Source organism: Myzus persicae, unplaced genomic scaffold (assembly GCF_001856785.1).
Source record: "Myzus persicae strain clone G006 unplaced genomic scaffold, MPER_G0061.0, whole genome shotgun sequence".
NCBI classification, from domain to species: domain Eukaryota; kingdom Metazoa; phylum Arthropoda; class Insecta; order Hemiptera; family Aphididae; genus Myzus; species Myzus persicae.
In genome coordinates this window covers 1277537-1300160 of record NW_019100581.1, presented here as the reverse complement: position 1 = coordinate 1300160, position 22624 = coordinate 1277537, and the positions used below count along the sequence as shown (strand labels likewise).

Genomic DNA, 22624 nt, shown 5'->3' with positions numbered 1-22624 from the left:
TTAAAACTATCAATATTTTAATAGTATCGTCACGAACAAAAATTTATTATTTTCTCCGAATGTAAAATGTCATTGGAATCAGAAATTAAATTTTAAGAATAATAAAATGTATAAGTCGTTTTAGTAATTTATATATGCTACGATTCATTATTTTTAATATATATTAATTTAGTAAATTAATATATTATTATACTACATAGACACATAGGATATGGACCATAGTAATACGTATTATATCATAATTTCCGAATAAATTTACACTTAAAAAAAATATATTGTTAATCTTTAATTTTTAATACACCAATAACTATTATTTTCCATGACATATAATGTTATACACGAGATGCAGCATTAAAATATTTCTCCTAGTTAACAGATTTTATACTTTGCTTACCTTACCTTTTAATAAGTTGTATTATGATTTAAGCATAGAAATAATAATTAATGATGTTTATTTTTACAATTGTTCGTACATGGATATTATTTTGTATATAACTAGGATAACATATTATAATATGATGCTTTTGAAGGATCACCGACAAATAAAAAAAAAAATTCGTCCATACTCGACCTTAAACAACAAATGTATAATTTATACAACTCAGAAGAAAAATCAGAAATACTCATCGAACAACGTTTATTTTGATTTATTAGTTTATTAAATTTGTTGGTGCTTTAAAACGATTTCAACTGACACCGTGAGTCAACGTATTCAAGTTATTTTAAACGAGATCGTTTTTATTCATCGAAAAAGCACGTAATCTTTATCAATAGAGTTACCAAAACTTTTTGAACTTACTCCATTGAAATCGTATTTATACGCTAGAAGACGTCTGAGTAGATGAGAGACACATTCGCTGAAATTTCATACCGTGCAACTACGCCATAAATTATCATAGGCCAACGAATTTAAATAATGGTTACTATTTTAAAAGCTGGAGAAATTGATTTCGAATATGCGAAGACAATAATATTGTTTTACAAACTTACGATGAAATTTTGCCTGATTTGAACTGTCTACATCAATTTTAATTACACGTAGGTTGCTTAATTATTTTCGAAAACAGAACCTATATATAGAATACAAAAAAAAATTCGATACAAGCCAGAATTCATATAATACCAGTGTACTACTTAGAAGATAACCAATTAAATCTAAGACTATACAAAAAAATACAAGTAACATTGTAACTGGAAGTGAAATAAATTAAAAACACTTTTTTTTTATTCTTTGGATTTCATCTTACTTATGCGCAAGTAATTTTATTTTTAATTTAAATTATAACAAAATATTATAATTAGTTTTGGGGGATACACACAACTAGAGTTATACACGACAACACGATTCTAAAGAATCGTCATTAAAAATGATAATAAATAAATGATAATGTAAAGGCTATAAGACACGTAGACCATCAAATGTCTCTTGTACCTTTATTTTTTTAATTCTTTTTGGAGAACGTTTGAGCGTAATGTTATAATATTAATTTTACAATTTTCTTTTTTTTATATTAACTAATAGAGTAGTTTATTTTAGAGGAACTTATTAAAAAAAAAAAAAAAAACGTAACACAACAAAAGCAAATTGAAATTGAAATAATGGGCTATAGTTTGATTCAGCAGTAGAATAACATGCGAAAGACGTGTGTAAATTCCTTAGAAACATTTCCCACCAATGCACAGCCATTATTTGAAAGCTTTCAAAATAAGTTAGTAACATCAATGTTTCTTGAGCTTAAAACGTCTACCATTATTTTTATTGCTCTTATTAATGAAGACTATAAAAAAAAAGTTTACAGACAAAATCGTATTTTTTATCAATGCATCGTTCCTGTCACGTATTGAGGCTTATCCCACGATGCTGTGATAAACATTTCACGGTAAAGAATATATTAATATATTATTATCAACAGTAAATTTATCATAATAAATCATTAGTCAAATGAGTATTTTTGAAAAGGTCAAGGTTCAATAAATCATATTAATTTAAGTTTCAAGAAGTCGTTATTTTTGTTGTGAACAAACTATAGACGGAATAGGTATTTTTATTTTTTAATAGCTTTTAGTTATTCCGTATAAAATATGCAAACATACTATTATTGTAGGAGTTGAAATATATTAATTTTAAACTAATTAAAGTTTATAAATTATAATAAATAATAACATATTATAATGATAGTTTCATTTTCAAATAAAAAACTTTTGATTTGCCTGCATTGAGTTACTATTAGTTATTATTAAATATGCATTGGTAGGTAACACAAAAATATCAGAAAATAATAAATATGACTGTAAACCAGAGAAATTTTCGTGTTAAATCCAAGTAATATATAAAATATAAATTAAAAAAATTAAAAATGTATACCTACAATGAATCTTAATATTACTTATTATTTACTTGGTAACCAATTATATAGCATCAAAAATTTAACTTCGTCAAGAGTAAGATTATATATCTAATCCATACAAATCACAAAGAAAGTATTTTTATTATGTGCAAGAATACTAGAAAAAAAATGATTCTACTTTGATAAAATTTCACAAAGAATACATGAAAAAAAACTATTTTTTTTTAAATATCCGTCCACAAGAAGTAACCAAAAAAAATATGCATATGTGAGTCCTTGGTGGTCATTGAAATAGTGCCCATAATAAATGCGTTTTATTTTTAAACCCTATAATTTTGACCATCACTCAAAACAATTTTAATTTATTAATATTAAACTAAACATTTTGATAAGCGAAAAATCATATACCTACTTGTCAGAAAAATATCTCTTGCGCTTTGATTGACAGATAAATGCAATAGTATTCCCAAACCTTGAACCTTTATAAACTTTGGACAGGGAAAAAAACTCACTAAACTGTCCGTCAGAGTGTCAATACAAATCCGTTTCATGCATACAAGTTCACTAATTAATGGATTCCATGCTGATGGTAAAGGGTTACATTTTCAGACAAATTATGTATATTGTATACAATATGTAAATGTATACATATTATACAATATAATGCGCATTATCAGCAGAATATAATATTATAATGTATCGATTCTATTATTGGTATATTGCGTTTGATAATTGATATTCAAAATAAAGTTAAATCATAATCAAAACCAACAAACTTGAACACATACAGTTTCAATAATATTATTCTGTTGACGAATGCACAACGGAATTTAATGTATGAAAATTAAACCTGTATAATAGGTGTATACATGTACTTATGTATAATACTTATGTACCTATTTATGAATAACTATATTATTGGAGGAAAAATGGAGTGATCATGATTGGCGAATCTCCCCCCTCCGTTTACATAATAATTTAAGCTCGAGAAATTATTTTATTGTAATAGGTATACAAATACTTAACAAATTTCCTTCTGACCATTATAACAATACACCAGTGTGGTATTATGTTCATAAAGGTACTTTTATTTCGTATAATAATTTTTAAAAAATACGCACAGTTAAACCGTTGATAAAAAAAAATCACTCAAGTAACCAGGTTTATGTTTTATGTAGGTACATCATAATAATTTACTTTCGTATATTCATCAAAGTGAGACATAACGTTTCAAAAAAAATATATATTTATTGTATAACTTGAAATTATATTCTTTAAGAGCGAAAACTAATCCGCTATAACATTATAATATATTAATATCACATGAAGTGTCTACATTTTTGGTCAATGATATGAAACTAATAACTTCTATGGTAAACATGATTTTTAACAATAATTGACATGTTCAAAATCCTACAACACAGTAAAACAATGCTAAGATCTGAATTAATTATAACAATTACAATGTACAATAATTATACAAAAAGTACCTTCAGGTTTTTAAACCATTTCCGTTGATTTGAATTTATAGTATCTGGTAATTGATTTTTTTATTGTATTATAAAATAATACTTGTTATGACCAACAAATAAAAAAATCCTATTAAATCCGCCGAATAACAGTAAATGTATGGTATCTGCACTTATACATCGTAAAAGCATCTATCAAGAAACTCAGTCCAATATAATATAATATTATATTAATTATAAATTTGTAATTTTAGACTGATATTCAACTAAAAATATAAAAATTGATTTGTGACTTCTAATATACCAAAATTTTGCAATGGAAATTCAAATGAAATCAAAATTGTATACTTACTCAATGTTTTGCTGCCTTCTATTCAAATTTTCGATTCAACTGTTGATATCTACATAAATAATTATTCAAATTAATAAAAATCTTATAATAACTAAAAGTTATAATTGCATGAATATTTCAAAACGAAACTTAAGCTAAAAATAGGTCCTATTCATTATTTTTAATAATATACTGGTTTTAATAAATCGTAAACAGTTTTATTGTTGTATGTTTTGAATCTGCAGGGACATTCATAATTATAATATGCATAGTGAAATGAAATATTTTTTTTTATAACAAGGTATTGTTGAAAAATCTCAAAGTTAAACCATCCAAAACTAATACAAACTTATTAAAATCCATTTACTAAGCGGTATCAAACGAGGTGTTTAATAGTTATCGTGTTTATTTATAGTGTCTTCAACAAAATCAATTACCTATATAATTTTTCACCATAAAATCGCACTTATTAAATAGTGTAATACGCAAACTTATCAGGCAAACAAATAATTATTATAGCATATAGATCGTTATTTGCAAGCAAATAATTATGAGTTTTATAGAAAAATTCAAACTCGTTAAAAACTAACTGGACGAGGTGAATAACAAACTTTTGTCGGGTCGGCGGTAATAAATGTAGAAACACGAACGTATACCGTCTATAGATGTAATATATTAACAATGGACGATTATCGCCACTTATTTATTAATCACAGATAGAAATAATTGTATTTTCAAAATAAATATTATAACTTAATATTATTTTGCGAATGAGCAGTGGTGATTTGATAACGTTCCAAACACATTTCGATCGATTGTGACACATCGTCATCAGGTCACTGATACGATTCATATTCCATACTTACCTCCGCAACACCGCTATTCACGAGGACAGCGTTTCCATGGTAAATGTTGAAAGTAATCTGATGAAAAAACTCTAAGTTGTTTACGAACGTGTGATGAAAAAAAACTAAAAATTCAAAAAGTGAAAATACATTTTCTTTTTTTCAATATGACAATTATTATTTTGTCAGAAACAAAAAAATGTCTGTACTTTTCTTTTTTAAAAGTGAATTGGAAATATCAGTCTTAAAATTAAATACCTACATTAAATGAATATAATTTTACAATGTTGGATAATGTTTTGTTCTAACAATACATTTTTAAAACGGACGGTGTTATAAAGAATCATTGTTTAGGGTTTGTTATAAAATAAGCACTATTAATCTAAACGCTTCTAATAACGTGATTACGAGGTACTTACCTTTTTGTTGTTGGATGAAAATGTTGAGCTTTAAAAATATTAATCGGTTCCGGTCTGGCTTATTTCGGCCGCACAAATCCGACCAATAATTTCAAAAAAATATTCTTTGAATTCAAATAAAAAATGAACTTATAATAGGTGTCGTCATTTAAAACATTTAAAAAACAGTATAAAAGTGTAAAAATATAACTTTTCTTTTAAAACGACTTTTGTTTTGTAACAAAACAGATGTACGAAAGAACGTTTTAAAAGGTTGTACTTTTTGAAAATATAACGATGTTCACTCCAAAATCAACCACTCCGCCATAATATTTTATCAAACTGACATCGCAGTGCGCTTACTGACTTGTTCACAGGTGGTCTGTACCTGGACGACAACCCTCTGCAGTGCGACTGCGGCCTACTGTGGCTGGGCCAGTGGCTGCGTCGGTGGCTCCGGGAGGCGGTGCAGGTGCACACCCTGGGCATGGCCGAGACGCAGCTGGCCCAGTGGACGGCCCGGCGGGCCACGTGCGCTGACCCCAGGAACGGGGGGGCCCGGGTGCCGGTGGCCGACATCTACCCGGAGGACCTGCGGTGCAAGGCGAGCGCGCTGAGCGGAAGCGGAACCGGAAACACGGCGGCCAAGACGTCGCACCTGATCGTCTGCTTGGCCCGTTCGCTGGCAGTGTTCTACCTGGTCACCGTCTGGTGCAACGTCTACTGAACGGACGAGAGACGTCGTCGACCGTTCCCGAACGCGTACTTATTTAAACTAAATGATAATATTATTATGTCACTGTGCTGTCGTATAAAATCGTGTTTCCGCTGTCATGCTGTCGTCTATTGTCGTCGTTCAGAGTCAGTGACGTCCCCTGCTAGGGAGTGGGCAAAAGGAGGACTCCCCCGCGTGGTCATTTTCATGTTATGTTTTTTTTTTTTATCTTTCTACTCGTATAGGTACTTTTTTCGACCAGCATTATGTATAGTGTATATTATTATTATATTGAGTTCAACCTTCCCCCACTCCAAGAAATTTGTCTGGGGACGCCACTGGCCCTGACTGCGCACCCCCTCGGGACTCACTGCCAGTGATGCGCGACTCGGATTGATGATAGCACGTGTGTGCGTGTGTGCTGGTATTGGGCTGTGTGTATGGCTGTGTGATTCGGGCAAATCATTTTCTAATCCATTTTTAAACGATACCTCATTTCTTCCTCCGCCGCTGAAAGATTACGCCTGCAGTCGCAGGCGAGCGCTGTCGTTGAAAAAAGAATTATTAACACTCTGTTTTATTCTCATGGTCGTCGGTCCGTGTGCAAACCGGATCGTTCCCGGCGGAGGAATAGGATTGACCACCCACCTCCCTCCCTCTTACTTGTCCCAGCGCTCCCCGCACGTACAGGGTAATGGCATTGTATTTGCATACGAGCGTGACCCACCACGACCGGCTCGCTAAAATGTGAGCTATTTTCCTAATCGAAACATACTTTCCCACCTTCACCTCCGACCATTAACACACACACACACACACACACACACACACACACACACACACACACATACATACCAAAAGTCACGTCGTCATATTCCCGATCGTATAACACGCACGGTCCACCCTCGACGAGTTTTGGTCCGAACCGAGACCCTTACTGTCCTACCGCAGCAACAGCACCGACGGAACCCCATCCCACTACATCGCCACACCACGGCTAAAATAAAATAAGGATTTCGTTTTGTTTATCGTCTGAAGAGCGCTCCTTAATGCGTACAACGTCATCGTCTTGACCACAGTCGCCTAGTGAATTCCCGAGTTTACCATTCGGGTTCGTATGGTATTATCATATTTATTCGGCATGTTCGTCTTCACATGGAAAACGCACCGGACATTTCGAATATGGCATGATATGGTACCTTCGGATTTCTAGGTATCGAAGCGTCGTATGTATTCCGAACGGTTAGTTACTATTCCATTATTGTTTTACCATTATCTATACTCATATTATAAGAATGTTATAGGTACTACAAAACCGACTATCATTATTTATTACGGTCAAAATGATATTACAAGGTTTGCGATGGTACAATATTATATTTCAATGAGATATCAATTAATTTTGATAAACGCAAATTTTTTGATTTTATGTACCAAAGTAAAAAATTAAATAAACAAAATTCCACGATCTATAGGTAATAAAAATAATAAAATATTATAAATAATAATAAAAATAAAAACTATTTTGTTTCTTTAAATATATTATATTTCGATGATACATGCCCCTTGAAGAAAGGGTATGTTTTACGGACCATAGCTCTTTTTTTCAAATAAACGCATTCATTCATTTGAATATTAAAAAACAACTCGTTATACCAGAGTAATGATTGCATCCCATACTACATGGTTGGTTGACATTTTACATGCGATTTTTATGGTTTAAAATAATGTATATAAAGGATTCCGTTGTATAATATATTGCAGTTTATTTGTAACATGCAAATGTTTGCTTTAGTTGAATTGATTAAATCGGTACATATTATTATGTGGACTGCAAAATATATGTGCCACCGTATACAAACATGAGGATGTCAGATAGATTCCGATTGAACTACGCTGGATACAATTATTTATCCATATTTTATTTCCGTCGTGGAAGCGTATAACGTGTAGGGAAGGCCCTTCCGTCTGATATTAATGAAACTGTATAGAAAAAAGTCCTTAAATAATCACAACGAGATCTAGTAGTTTTATCTACTATTTTATTTCAAACTCAAGTTAGTTACGGTCGACTAATTTGTATCTGAATAGTTTTCAGTCCTTTGACCGTATTCAAAACGAGTCATATTTTATGTAAAACAAAAAAAAACAAAATGAAAAAGGTACCTACATCTTTTTTTTATCTTGGGAGGGAACTTTTGTTATTTCATTTTTTTTTTTTAACTGAATTGAAAAAATTGTAAACCAATAGATCGACTTGAGATCATAGAAAAAATATCAACAACGATAAAGAAAAATATATATTTGTTTTGTATGTACTATGTTTATAAAATATATATATAAATATATATATAATAATAATAATTTAGTATAAGTACAATATAGATATTGTTGTTCAATGAATATTTCGTGTATACTATTCACGTGTTGTTCGAGAAGGAATAAACATATTATTTTGTTACCTAATAATTCGTGTCCTTCAATGCGCCACTTTATCCTTCCAATTATTTATATTGTATGGTAGATTTATGTATTATTTATTTTTACTTTTTAATCCAATATAAATATTTATAGTTTTTGTTGATAATATAAAATAAACCTGTATACATGTAATGCTTACAATTTAAGACAGCTTTGTTTTGTAAATAATAATAAACATGATTATTTAAATATGATAACAATATTATGTGTATTTAATTTCGACCACGTCTTTCCCGTTCTCATTCAAAAATAAAATATTCTTTAGCACTACTGAATATTTTTAAATTTTCTGAAATATAAAAGAAATTAGCAAACATTTTTTTTTTTTATTTATGTTGATAATTGGATATTTTTTTAACAACTAAATACAACGGCTTTTAGACAATTTGCGAATAACCAATTCAAAATGTTTTCACCTTGCATTATTAAAAATATAATTTTATTAAAACTTATAATGATTCAATTCAATGTTTAATACTTAATATAGTTGATATTTTAATCATCCTCGAATAATAAAATCATAGCAATCAATTAATATAAAATAACATAAAAAAAGTACCTACAAAATAAATATGACGTTATTTCATTAAAATTATTCAGTGTACCATAAACAAGTACGACTTTTCAGGAAATGGTACGTTTCAAAATATTCCAAATTTAATTTTAACTGCCTTGATCTGAATAAAAACTTTGTAGACCATTTAAGACGTATTGTCTACTTTGTAGATTTTTAAAACAGTATACTTATAAAGGTAAGTGTGTAAATATAATATATCCTTATGAAAACCCAAAAAACCATTCTATAGAGTTTTATAAAGTATCTACTCCTTACTCTGTGACCCGCCAACAAAATGTTAAAAAATCATTACAGAATCAATAAGATTCTCTGCGAAAAAAAAATAGTTTCTCAATCATTATAGGATTTTCAATCATATACGTATAGAAAAACAAAAACAATATGTTGTCCGAACATTCAATATCCCTAATGATATATTTTTTGGTGAATTTTAGGTTGACAAAAATCAAAGGCAATAACTCAAAACGTTTTACAATGGTTTCGTAAGTTTGTGGTTTAAACGAATATTTTGTTGCTATTATTATTTTGTCATTGTTATCGTTTTGTTGGGTAAATATTTATTGTATTACGTTATTTTAATGAATAAAATACTCGAATAAATTTGTTTGTTTCGAGTACAAATTTTCGAATGTACATTAGATACGATACAATTTAAATCTGATATAACACAGCGTAATTTGGTGTCAGGTTTTGGTAAACAAAGTTTTAGGTTATAATTACTTAAAGCCGTACTCCAGAAAAAATAGAAAGTTGAAAGTTTGTTGTTCTTAGACGACACATTCGTGGTTTTTCATATTGTCAGCTAACCAGTTAAATTGTATTACGACAGGAACCTTGATGCGTTTTCTATAGAATGTACGAAATTACTTAATTTTAACTTACACTGTAGGTACTTGATGTATTATGACTAGTAAATGCAAGTGAACGAGAATATGATTATTATGTTGCACACTTTTTACTTGAGTACCCACTTGATATAATTTTGTATAATATGTTTAGATTTAAAATGTGCAATATTTTTTTAACAATAGCAAACAACTTTTAATTTATATTACTTTATTATAAACGTAGGTATACGAAAAGTTTGACAGACCATAAAATTGAGACTAACGAGTTTTTCTCCTATTGAATCTTTACAGGAAAAAAATTCTATTTTATCCTAACACGGAGTGCACAATGTTATCCTGATCAAACACATAGTTTCCATTTCTCTCTCTTTCTGTAGAAAAAAATAAACAAAAACTTTCTCTTTGTCAAAAGCCAAAGCTCACAGAAAACTACCGGAGTTTACTGTGATTTCTATTTACCTTTTTTCGCTATTAACATTATTATTTACCACTGCCTCCTTTAAACGTATTCCGATAAAGCAATACACTTTATAAGTAGTCACTAGTCAATACTATACGCTGTACATAAAATACACATTTTAATAAAATAAAAACAAATAATAGAAGAATTCGGAAATTATTATTAAAATAACAGTTTATTTCGAGTTAGGTACTTCAACTATTGTTGGGCATTAGTTTTTAGTATATGTAATATGTATATTATTAATATATTATATATAATATACTTAAAATGTAAATATTTGTGTTTTAATATTTATAAGAGTTTTAAACTTAAATATTGATTTTGACAAACAACAATTTCTACCGTTACACAAGTAATGAACATGATAAACTATAAAGTATTTTCTATTTTTTTTTTCATCCAAACGGTACTTACATGTTTACTTATTTTATCTAACGTGATTACTAATTAATAACTGATCATCCCACCATTATCATGTTTTTAAAAGAAAAATAAGATTAACAATTTGATGCATTAAATCAATGCAAATGTTTTTTTCTTCTTCCTAGGATTAAATAAATCGTACATACATTTGGATAATACGAAATTCAAAAATATAACGTCAATGGAAAATTATTAAATGTAAACATTCATTTGACTGGTTTAATATTTAATTATTATATAACCAATGGAATCTTAGCTTACACTGCAAGTTATAAAATTATTTAAATTAAACATTATACAAATGAATAATAACATTCGTATTCATTAATGGTTTTTGAACAAATCAAATTTTATAGTTTCTAAAAAAACAATGTGATTTTAGTGCAGTTATTATCATTCAAATTATTCATTCAGAACTTTAAAATTTAACAGATTTTATTGTATTGTTAGAAATTCAGGAACGGCAGTTTAAAATAGTATGAACAACTCAATAAAAATTAAAAGTATCATAAATGTAATAACTACGACACACCATAAACTGTATGTTTATAAAAAACAAATAACGCTTGATTGTTTTCCTGTAAATCGGGTTCCTCTCAAAATTACTCTTTTATGGGCACGACGGTTGATCATCGTTCTAAAATAAAACGTTATGGTATAATTATACATTAATAGTTAATACTGCCCCGCAATGATGTGAGCAAAGCGAGGCGAGTGCCCTCAGTTTCAGTATCCCATCTGTAGGACGAAGGTAAATATTTTTTTATTATTTTAATTGTACGCCGTACGTAAACTAACAATGATAACGGTTTTTAATGGTTTATTGAGGTGTTAAAATGAACTCCAAAATTAATTAAGTAGATGCCTACACTACACGCTTTAGTAGTAACAAATTATAGCGAAACGATCCTAGATACATGGACAGTTGTTAATTAAATCACCCAGTATAATACCCTTATGGCCTTTCCTAAACAAAAGTCCTTTAACCTTTACGTAACATATTGGGTGTAAATCTATCACAATAAAAGTGGCTAAAATGGTTTCCAAACCGAATTGGTGGTGTGCAACTTTATCCTATGGTAAGTATAGTTAATTAAACACTAGTATAATAATTACTCTTATAACATGTCATTATAAACATTGCATAGATTATAATATTATAACACGTCCAGAGTTAATCCAACGATTGCTCCATATTATTATAATACGATATTATTCAACGAATAAAATTATTGGAAATAAATATTTACAACATTTGTAACATAATGTAAGTTTGTTTAGGACAGTTTCCTAATTAATTCGAATTCGTAATTTTGCATAATTTGTTCGTTACACAGTTTGTACACTGCGGCTACCGAATTAAATAAATATTGCAAAAAAACGAATTAATACTAAAAAATAACGCACAATGAAATTAACGATTCCAATATATTTGTACACAAATCTAAGTGAACTTTGTGACTTACAATCGAAATTTACTGTTATTAAAATACTCGATTTCGATTGACATTTATGACGATACCTGATAGCATAATTTCTATTACGTAATAGTGTAAATTAAATAATAATATGTCTGTAATGTATTACATTAAATTCAATCCGTAAAAATATTAAAACGCAACTACACATGACTAAGTAGTCGGGGGCTTCAAAAATCAGCTGGCATATAATGTTATACTCAGAGTTTTTTACATACCTACATCAACAACGACTAGAAAATATTTTACAATAGAAGGTTTAATGTAAGACAAATGGTCGTGTAACAATAGTTCGTTTTCAATTATTATTATATTTTGTTTGGAACAACTCATCACAATAATAATAATATTATCGTTGCATTTGTTGGCCTACAACTTTTATCTAATAAAATACATATTGTTATAAACCTGGAGTGCCCGTATGATCACGATTTTCTGATTCATAAAATAGATTGGTATCGTTGCAAACTGCGAAAAACACCACAAAGCATTGAGAGAGAATTTTTCGAATTTAATATGCAAACCACGGGAATAACTCTTTTATTATACTGTCCTGTTGTACACGATAGCTGTAAAATTTAAGAACGTTGTGTTATATATTTTTTTTTTTGGTCGAGAATGAAACATTTTAAACGTAAATTCATCCAATGAAACCCCTCTGACGATGAATGGCAAATGTCTACACTTGCTCATTGTCGCAAAATAAGCCCGTCACGTCAACTGTAGCCGTTTCATCTGTTGTTCCGAAACATTTCTATTCAACATCGACGACATGAAATACATTTCATTAGTGTTAAGTGTTATTGTGCCGTTTTGGCTGACACAAAATCGCAAGTTTCCAAAAACTATTCAAAAAACTAAAATTGATTTAAATAAGGTTTGACGGGTACAAACAGTATTTATTTTCAGTAACTTTTTTTTCAACGGAAGCAATAAAAACACTTTCCGAGTCTACAATATGAAATACTAAACGTTTTATATGTAGGTATATATTTATTTGTACAAATAAACAAAATTCTATTGAAAGTTTTTTTTAATAAGTAATAGGTTACACTTACACGCATAACTACATGTTCGTAATACACACTGTACCCGATATCATAATATACGAGTAAATGCTTGAGTACACGTTTCATATAATATATTTTCCATGAAATAAAGTCGACTTGAATCGACCAAACAGCAATTATATATATTACAGTATCGATGTATTATGAAAGCAAACAATGTTTGCCTTCGGAGTGGCTAAATAATCGATTTTAGTCGTGATCGATATTACATCGTAGCAATGTTTGTTGTTTATTTAGATCTAAATCCACGAGAGCTATGTTCTACTGTTCAAGTAAAACTAAAAAGTGATATGGAGAGTGCCGAGCTAAATTTCATTGGCGCCCCGTATTAAACATGCATTCTTAAACATTTGCCGCCCTATAAAACGTTTCAACGTCTGCCGCCCTAGGGCACTTACCCCATTTTACCCCCCCCCCCTTGACACGGCCCTGGTTGTAGTGCCATGGCCAGGGGGGTTTCGGGTACTTCAACTCCCCCGTTGATATTTTTTCCCCTAATAAATGTATTATGTATATTATCTGTACATGAAAACTGTAAAAAAAACTAAGTTAAATTTATACTGAACCCTGCCCCCCTCCCCCCACCCAATTCATAATAACGGCTACTCCATCGTCCGCTTATATAAAGTAGTATACGCATCCCGGAACAAATAGTGATAATTAATTTCAGTAAGATAACAAAACCACAAAGGTTAGGTTAGGCTTGGTTCGATATTCAGATTAAACTCGTAGTCTGCTCATACAATTATAGTATAATTGATGAATGTCAAACGCATACGACGACGTTAAGTTTAACGACTCGATAAGAAATTTTAATCGTACTTGCGCAGCTGTTGCAAGTCATACAAACTATTTCGGAGCAATACACTGGACGTTGCGGTTCTCTTTAATCAAACCTTAAACTTTTAGGGCCCTCTAAACGCACAAGAAAACACCTCTTTCGATTTGTAAGTGCTTCTCAACGTGCACCATTTGTGTTGAGATGTTTGTCAAGTACAGTGATATCGGTTAGTTGAAACGCACAAAGACAAACTTGTGCAGCTGCACGCGCGAAGGTAAGCGAAACGCCTACCTCTGACCGTTTAAACCAACTGTCAATACGGGTGATTAATTTCGCAGTAAACACTGGCAAGTACAAAAAGTATTATCTTTTTTCTACAATTTTCTTGACGATAAATTCTCGACAAGGTAGGTACCTAAAATTGTTTATCGACGTTATTTTTTCGAACCTTTTTTAATGCCTACTTCACATTGCCACGATTTAATTTACTTTAAATATTCATGTATTCATTGTTCATTATTTCTTTTTGATGTAGAATAATTTAATGCGACTTATCTGAGAGATTCGCAAATATAATAGTAGTTATAATTGGAACATGTGCCTATTACTACCGACTACATAAAGTCACATATTAAGTATTTCTTCAACAGTTTCTTACCACGAATTATCCTGGACTTCAACAATTATTTGTAATCTATTTGACGGTACGTATAAGTTCAAATGTGCACTCACGTATTTTTATAATATCACTTAGAGGCCTCACATAGATAATATGAACCTTGCATTATTGCACGGGGGACATGGAGATGTTTTCTAGTAAGACCAGTAGCCACCATCAACTTTTTAATTTTAAATGAAACCTATATTTTTAATTGCATAGTATGAAGCGTAATAGCATTGAATAACAAACATACAATATCATAAGGATGGAAAATATAAAGGGTGCATAAAGTTATATCACGGACGTAAATAAAACTAAATTGACGATTCTGTAAATATATTTTTTTATACAAACATCTCAGTTTATTTTGTGAAAAAAACTCTTTGATTTTTAAATTGAATAAATATAAGTGACACAATAATATTGTAAAATGCAATGCTATATCTAATATATAATATGAGTTATTGTTATAAAATGGAATTAGTGGTTCAACACTGAGTATAACCTAGAGCTATGACTATGAAATTGACAACTTATTGTTTAAGTAATGTAAACAATAAAACATAAAATACGGAAATCACAATATTTATATAGTACCAAAAACGGTTTACTTGATACCACACAAATAATGTGAATCTACGGTTTATTTTTATTTTGTATTATTTATTGCTAGTATAAATTTTTATTCATAGCACGTATTATATTTAATGAAGTGAAAATATTGATAAATTTATAGCAATAATAAACTGATATTTTCATATTATTCAGTAGACTTAAATTCTAAATGTAATAAAATACAAATATTTGTTTAATTTTAATAGTGTGTATAAATAGGCTATTATAATTAATAGAATTTAGTTAATTTGCATAATAAACAATACAATATCATCGGAGTTATCGATATAAATCACAATATTATGTGTTTCCAAAAAAAAAAAATGTGATGTTCAAATATCAACGATTCCATTTGTATCGATTTATCGAAAAAAAACAGCTTTCACGTTTAATATGTTTTAAGAATCTTGGTTAAAAAGCTACATTATAATAATGGTTAAGATCACAGTTTCATATTGTATAATAACGTTCATATTTGTTATTATAACAAAATATAACAATCAGTAAAAAAAAAATTATTATTTCATATTTTATGAATTGATAATACTATATACTTGGTATGTTGTAGAAAATGAACAATTGATGGAAGTCTATTATTTTATCAATAAAATCTACCTAATTACTATTACAAAATCATTGAATATAATGGGAAACCTCATCAGCTGAAATGCATTTGCATGCATTTAAAATAACTTATATTTGACCCCAATATTACTACTGAAAGGGTTGTTTGTTTTTTTTTTTCATACTTAAAATCACAATAATTCTGTTAACTTTTTATCTATAACGCACCTATAGGAGGTACCTATTATACTTATATATAGTGTAATTTTGACAAATTTCATAAATTATATTAATCATGTAATAAATTTAAGCGTTTTGCATTATTTTCAGATGTTTTCACCAAGGCCGTAACTAGAAATTAATTTCGGGGAGGGGGGGTCAAGTTAAAAAAATTATTCTAATTTTATTATAATCTTTGAATCCCGTTGTGGTTTTCAACCCACCGAGTATCATTGATGTCAATTTAGTCCACTTAGTATTAGGTACAATGTTTTTATCTTAGTTTTTAATATATTAATATATAGTTATTTTACTACCACATACACGAACAAATTTCGGGGGGGGGGGGTCAAGCCCCCCCCCCTCCCAGATACGGCCTTGGTTTTCCCTGATTTGTGTACATATAGTCATTTACGTTTTATGTATTAATATTATTTTCTTTCCTGAACCTTTCAAACACATAACATTTTATACTCTTATCATAACACTAACTCATGATACTTTTTTTTTTGTTTACGACCCAAAAGTAATGGTTATTCCGCGAAAATAATGGTTCTTTTTTTTTTAATCCACGGGCGTTGTAAAAATGTAGTTTTTCTCAGACAAGTCGACGCGGTCGAGGGGGATATAGTAAAACAAATTAAAAAGAAAAACGCGGCCACGTGAAGAGCCACACGACGGTTATCATTACGAATAAAACAATCGTGATACTTGAAAATTGTGCGTCGGGAACGTTAGATATGCAAATCAACCGACACATTATTATTGTTATTATTATTATGCGTGCGTGCACGGTGTAAAAGTTGAATTTTTTTTCACACTCGCAGTTTTCGGTGGGCGGCATCATTATTGTTTCCTATCCGCATGATGCCCCGACTGTGTTGACGACGTGCGCTCCAAAAATGACGGGGCCCAATTGATGAACCTTGTTATCACGTAATGTGCGAAACGAACGCAACAAAGTTTTCTCTCGCTTTTCTTCCTCCTGCGTGTGTGTGTGTGTGTGTGTGTGTGTGTGTGTGTGTGTGTGTGTGTGTGTGTGGGCTCTATAAAAGGACTTCGGATGTCCGCCGCGAGTGTCGGTTTTCCGTAGCGGACAACGTCTGAGAGGCGTAAACCGAAAGCGATTCGTAATTAATTATCGATCGTCGCGGACGCGTCTACGGCGGGAGCGGCAGCGGAGGACTGCTGCAGGACACGATACGGATGACACAATACCACCGGCGGCTTGGCCTACTATGAGCGCGGCCGCCGCCGCCCACGCAACCGGAAACAAATCGCGTCCTGTGCACATATATAGTGCAGGAGTGTCTGGTGTTTTCGGACAGCGAAGACGACGTCCGCGAACGCCAAAACGTACCGCATTCCAATTAGGGTTTGGCGCATGCGCATCACGGCGGTGTCGCAGTCCGGACAACGACGCCATATACGTTATACTCGGACAATGGGACTACGGGTCATTGATAATATTATAATGGATCCGGTGCAGGAAAATATATATATATATATGTATATATATGCACACACAATTACAGCAACTCGCTTGCAGCGGAAGTTCCCCGCGTGATCGGAAATCGTTTGTGTGAAAAATAAAAAGACCAAAAATAATAATAAAATAATAACTATATCGCGCATAATAATATGATATACAACTGCTACTGCAGTGACGGCGAACCGAGAGCACGACAATCCCCCTCTGCCGCGTCGAATTTCCGCGAAAATCATATCCGGTCGGGTTTTTTTCCGGCGTCGCAGTAGGCACTCTTCAGCAAATAATACGAAAAACGTGTATACCTACGACGTCGTCGTCTGCTTCGGTGTAGTTGCGGTGCGTGCAATGTTTACCACAGTTTCGCAGTAGCGACTTACATAATGTACATTATTTTGAATTTGTTTTCGAATAATTAATAGACTCGGAAGTGAGTGCCACCGCCGCCAGCTCGCCGATAAAACGGTCCATCGATCGAGGAGTCGAGGAGTGCGAGACGGCTGGCGCTTTCGTTCGAAGGGTGTATTTATTATTTAGTTCCGGTTAAAAACTGTGGCGCTCGAACACGACTCACACACGACCTACACGGGGAAGGGGGGGGGGGCTTCTAGCAGTCGATTTACATAATTAATTATTACACCGATGGCGGCGGCGGCGGCGGATATCCCGTGGGACGACACGGCCGAAGACTGTTGTAGTCGCCGTGTGTACAATAGCAGAATAGCGGCGTGCGCGGGGAGGGTGAGGGCAAAAGCCCTGTACCCGCCTACACCAGTAGGAAGAGTATATAATAAAGTCAATTCGTGATATTGTTATAGATTTTTTTTTTTTTCAAAAGAATTCGTTCACATTCATCATTTGACGTCGCCGTGTACTATACATTATAGCTGGTATATATACCGCTCGTGCTCACGTACCTCGGCGTTCTACTTCTTCTGTTCGACGCGAGTAGTATATGATGTCGAGACGAAACAAAATCGATGGGTTGCATTTTTTTTTTTTTCTCTACCTAGCCAAACAAATTTAACCTATGAGGTCGTTATGTGTTTTTTTCCACCGAATAGGTGTATACAGTGCGTGCAAAATTGGATACGACACAGCCGACGTTATCATTCTCGTACAGTGATTTCTATTCTGTTTGTTTTTACTATTTACACCGATTTGTTTTATTTAACCCATAAATATTGTTCAAGACTTATAGATCAGGTTTTTTTATTTTTATTTTTTTTCATGTGTAACTTTATAACTCGGCCGACGCTTATATAATATATATATATATATAGGTAAATAAAAAATATATGATTGAATGTTTCCGAGATGCCAGAAAAAAGTGCTAAAATAAGTTTAACGTGCGTGTAAACCGACACTGAGTGACTTTCGTATTAGATAAACGTGCCTATTTAATTTCCTATTGTCAGGTATTGATAAGGTACAAATTAATGTAGCTATTTATGTTTAAACAATTGGGGGGGGGGATACATTTAACCAAAATTGAAAATATATATTATTTACATCGAAAGAGGAAATACAAAGATTCTAACAAAACTAGGTAATAAAACACTGTAAAAATGTGCAGCAGACCCGATTGGTTGATTTTACTAAAATTGATTTATTGCTCACGCAAGCTTTGGTATTATTCATTAATAATAAAAAAATTAAATTCAAAATACAATATTTATCAGTTTTACTTAATTTGAAAATGTTATATAGGTAAATTATAACTTAAATTTGTATGAATAATATTTATGCACATTGGTAAATTCCAAAAATGTCAATAATTTTTACTTACATTTTAAAATATACTTTACTTTTTCCTTTTTTCATTTTATTAAAATTATGTACAATCTATACAACATAATTAGGGTAATAAGCAAATTCGATGGCTAATAATGGTTAATGACAAGAGATTATCATTTATGGGCAGGCACTCAGCAGTGCCACATGACCTGGGAAAATATACTTAAAATTAATTTTTTATACTTTACCGGGAAATACTTATGTACCGTGTACGTATAAGAGCATGAGGCACTATACATACTATACTATACTATACTATGACTGCAGTAACCCATTATACACAATACTTTAAGGAAACATCACAGAATGAGCTGAGAAATAAAAACCTCTCACATCGATGTTCGTGTCGATTTTGGGAAAATCAAACAATTATTCCACTCCTGCTAATTAGTATAAACAACTATATTGTTTTGTATTATTATTTTCAATTATTTCTTATCTCGTATTCATCATTAATTCATAATTCACTAGAACATCGATAACAATTTGGTATAGCTTTACATCGAATGTAATTAATACTTTCATATTATATTGTTATAGATAAATAAATAAATTGTCCCTACCTGAAGAACTGTTTATAAAAAATTAGCAGTACAGCCAAGAGTATTTCAGTGCTAACCTTGTTTAAATTTTGTTCTTGTACGCTCAATCTTGGTATTGGTCTTGCTGACCAAATCCAATTCTTGTCATCACTAAGTAAATACAATACCCAGCCAGTACGTCATAATAATATTAAATTATACAGTAAGTATTTCTTACTCAAAATCTACATTTGAGAGTAATAATTATTTTGATACTCTTTATGTACGCTAGTGCATAAAGGAATTCCCTATTTATAAATAAAGTTTATTAATAAACTTAAATTGTGTGCATTAAGGAGAAGGTATTAACACAGAACTACATGAAGTGCTTAGAACAACCAGCGATAAGTTTCGTAAGATGTCAAAGGATTCACAAGGTCCTTGTCAAGGTTTGCACATCTCGTGAGGAGTAAAGGAATAGAAGCAGTATGAGGGAGGCATGGGCTGTGTTTGAGAGGAAAGTCAGAGGGGGCAGACGATGGCCGAGTGACCGAGAAAAGGTAGATGGACATTGCGTACAACTAAAAGCAGACAAGCAAGCGTTGGGATTACCAGTGAGGAGAACAGATTACAGGCGATAGAGAAAGGTGGAAACTTGGAAGGGCATTTTAATGGTATCAAAAAAGGTAGGTAGTAAAGCAAATGCAAAATAGGTTCAAACATTAATACCCCATTGAATTTTATCATACCTAACATGCTATCTTAATAGAACAATGTATAAAAACCTATTCTAATTCAAAATACTCACAATTATAAATTTAAATATTTAGTTTTCTCCATATTTTAATTGATTACTTTTTTTCAATAATTATTTAATTACTTTAACATAATTCTCCGTGAATTACTTATATTTATTCTAAAACAATACTATAACAATACAAAATTATAACAGTCCTCGAGATTTTCACAAATATACTAAACGTGCCATTGTTTTGGTGCTTATATAAAAAAAAAAACAAATTATTATTATATTATTAATTGTTCACGTGTTTTTAAAAAAAAAATAATGACAGTACACTAAATTTAAACCTTTATTATATTTTAATATTTAATCAATAATCTCGATACTACGCGAGATATCGTGCAATTAACATTTTTAAAATAAAAAAAAACCCTAAATTATTTATTATGTCATTGATGCGCTATATAAATATTAACGTAAATATATTTTAAATAGGTATAATAATGTATTAATAATGTCTATTTTAAATAAATGGATTTTTACAAAAATTATATTTATACATTTTATTTGGTATATGTCTCATTAAATTATCACCGAAGTGTAATGTTTTTAAGCTTAAGCAAATAAATACCACAAATATATTTTTTATTTTATTTTCACATGTTATGTGTTTCAAACTTTCAAATTTAAAAATCCATATTTACTACCACAAACGCAAAGAAAGTCAGATTTAAACTAAATATGACATATTTTATCTCAACACCCAATATTATAATATCACGTGAATTCAAGTTTAAACCTTTGGAGAATTGCTCCCCACAATGTAAGATTTAGTTTTGTATCAAAATATATAGCTCGAATGTAATGTCAACTTTTTTTAACCGGTCGTTAATAAATCCATAAGCTCAACGGATCAACTCTTGAATGAATAACAAGTTTCAATAATAATTTATATTTTTATGTTTATTTAATTTACCGTATTACAATATGTATTATACTTATACCACACACACACACACGCATTTCCATTAATACATTACACTCTACATTCCGCTGTAACCAGGAATGTCGAAAATAGCACTATCAAAGTAGCATCGAATCCCCAGCTGATGACCATAAAACTCTGTGCCGGAAACACAAACGATACGAGTGAAATAATCGTATACAAAATAAAAACTTGGACAGTCGATGGTGACACTCGTGGTGCATTCCGATTTTTTTTCTACACTTGAAACTTTTTCCGTTTTCTGGAAACGGATTAAAAATTGACATTAAAATATATTCTCGTAGTGCGCACCTATACTGTATTTCACGAAAAAAAAAATCTATATTATGACAAAACGAAATATTTCAGAAGAACTATAGAGGTAAGATGTAATAAATATTCTCGGATAAAAGTTATGATAAAAATACTCATAACACGACAATGTTCTCAGAAAATATGGAAAAGTCTGTGGTTTTCATAAACTTGAGCTCTAATAACTACAATCATACCTATATAGCATATTATACACATTATGATATGGCATTTTCTAACTTTTGATTAGAGGTATACATTTTTACACAAAATACTATATAGAAATATTTCATACATTTCTAAAGATTTTTTTAAACATGGAAATAATACTGCAATGCATTCATGGCAAAAAATATATAAACTTTTAATGCTTTAATTTGTTTTTTTAATTATATACAATAGATAATATAGGCAAAAAATTATAAGATACGAAGTTACAAGTTCATTAAGATTCAATTTAAGTATTTCAACTACTATATAACTTTTATCACA

At 30.8% G+C, this 22624-nt stretch overlaps 1 protein-coding gene across 2 annotated transcripts in view; it reads left to right on the top strand.

The window, feature by feature from the left end:
• LOC111034377 (chaoptin) overlaps positions 1-8261 on the top strand; it is a 78391-nt gene extending 70130 nt beyond the window's left edge. For both annotated transcript variants that reach the window (XM_022315572.1, XM_022315569.1), the window contains one exon: positions 5769-8261. In XM_022315572.1, the coding sequence (XP_022171264.1) occupies positions 5769-6118 (350 nt within the window). In that variant the 3' untranslated portion in view covers positions 6119-8261. The remainder of the gene's footprint in view (positions 1-5768) is intronic.
• The last annotated feature ends 14363 nt before the right edge of the window (positions 8262-22624 follow it).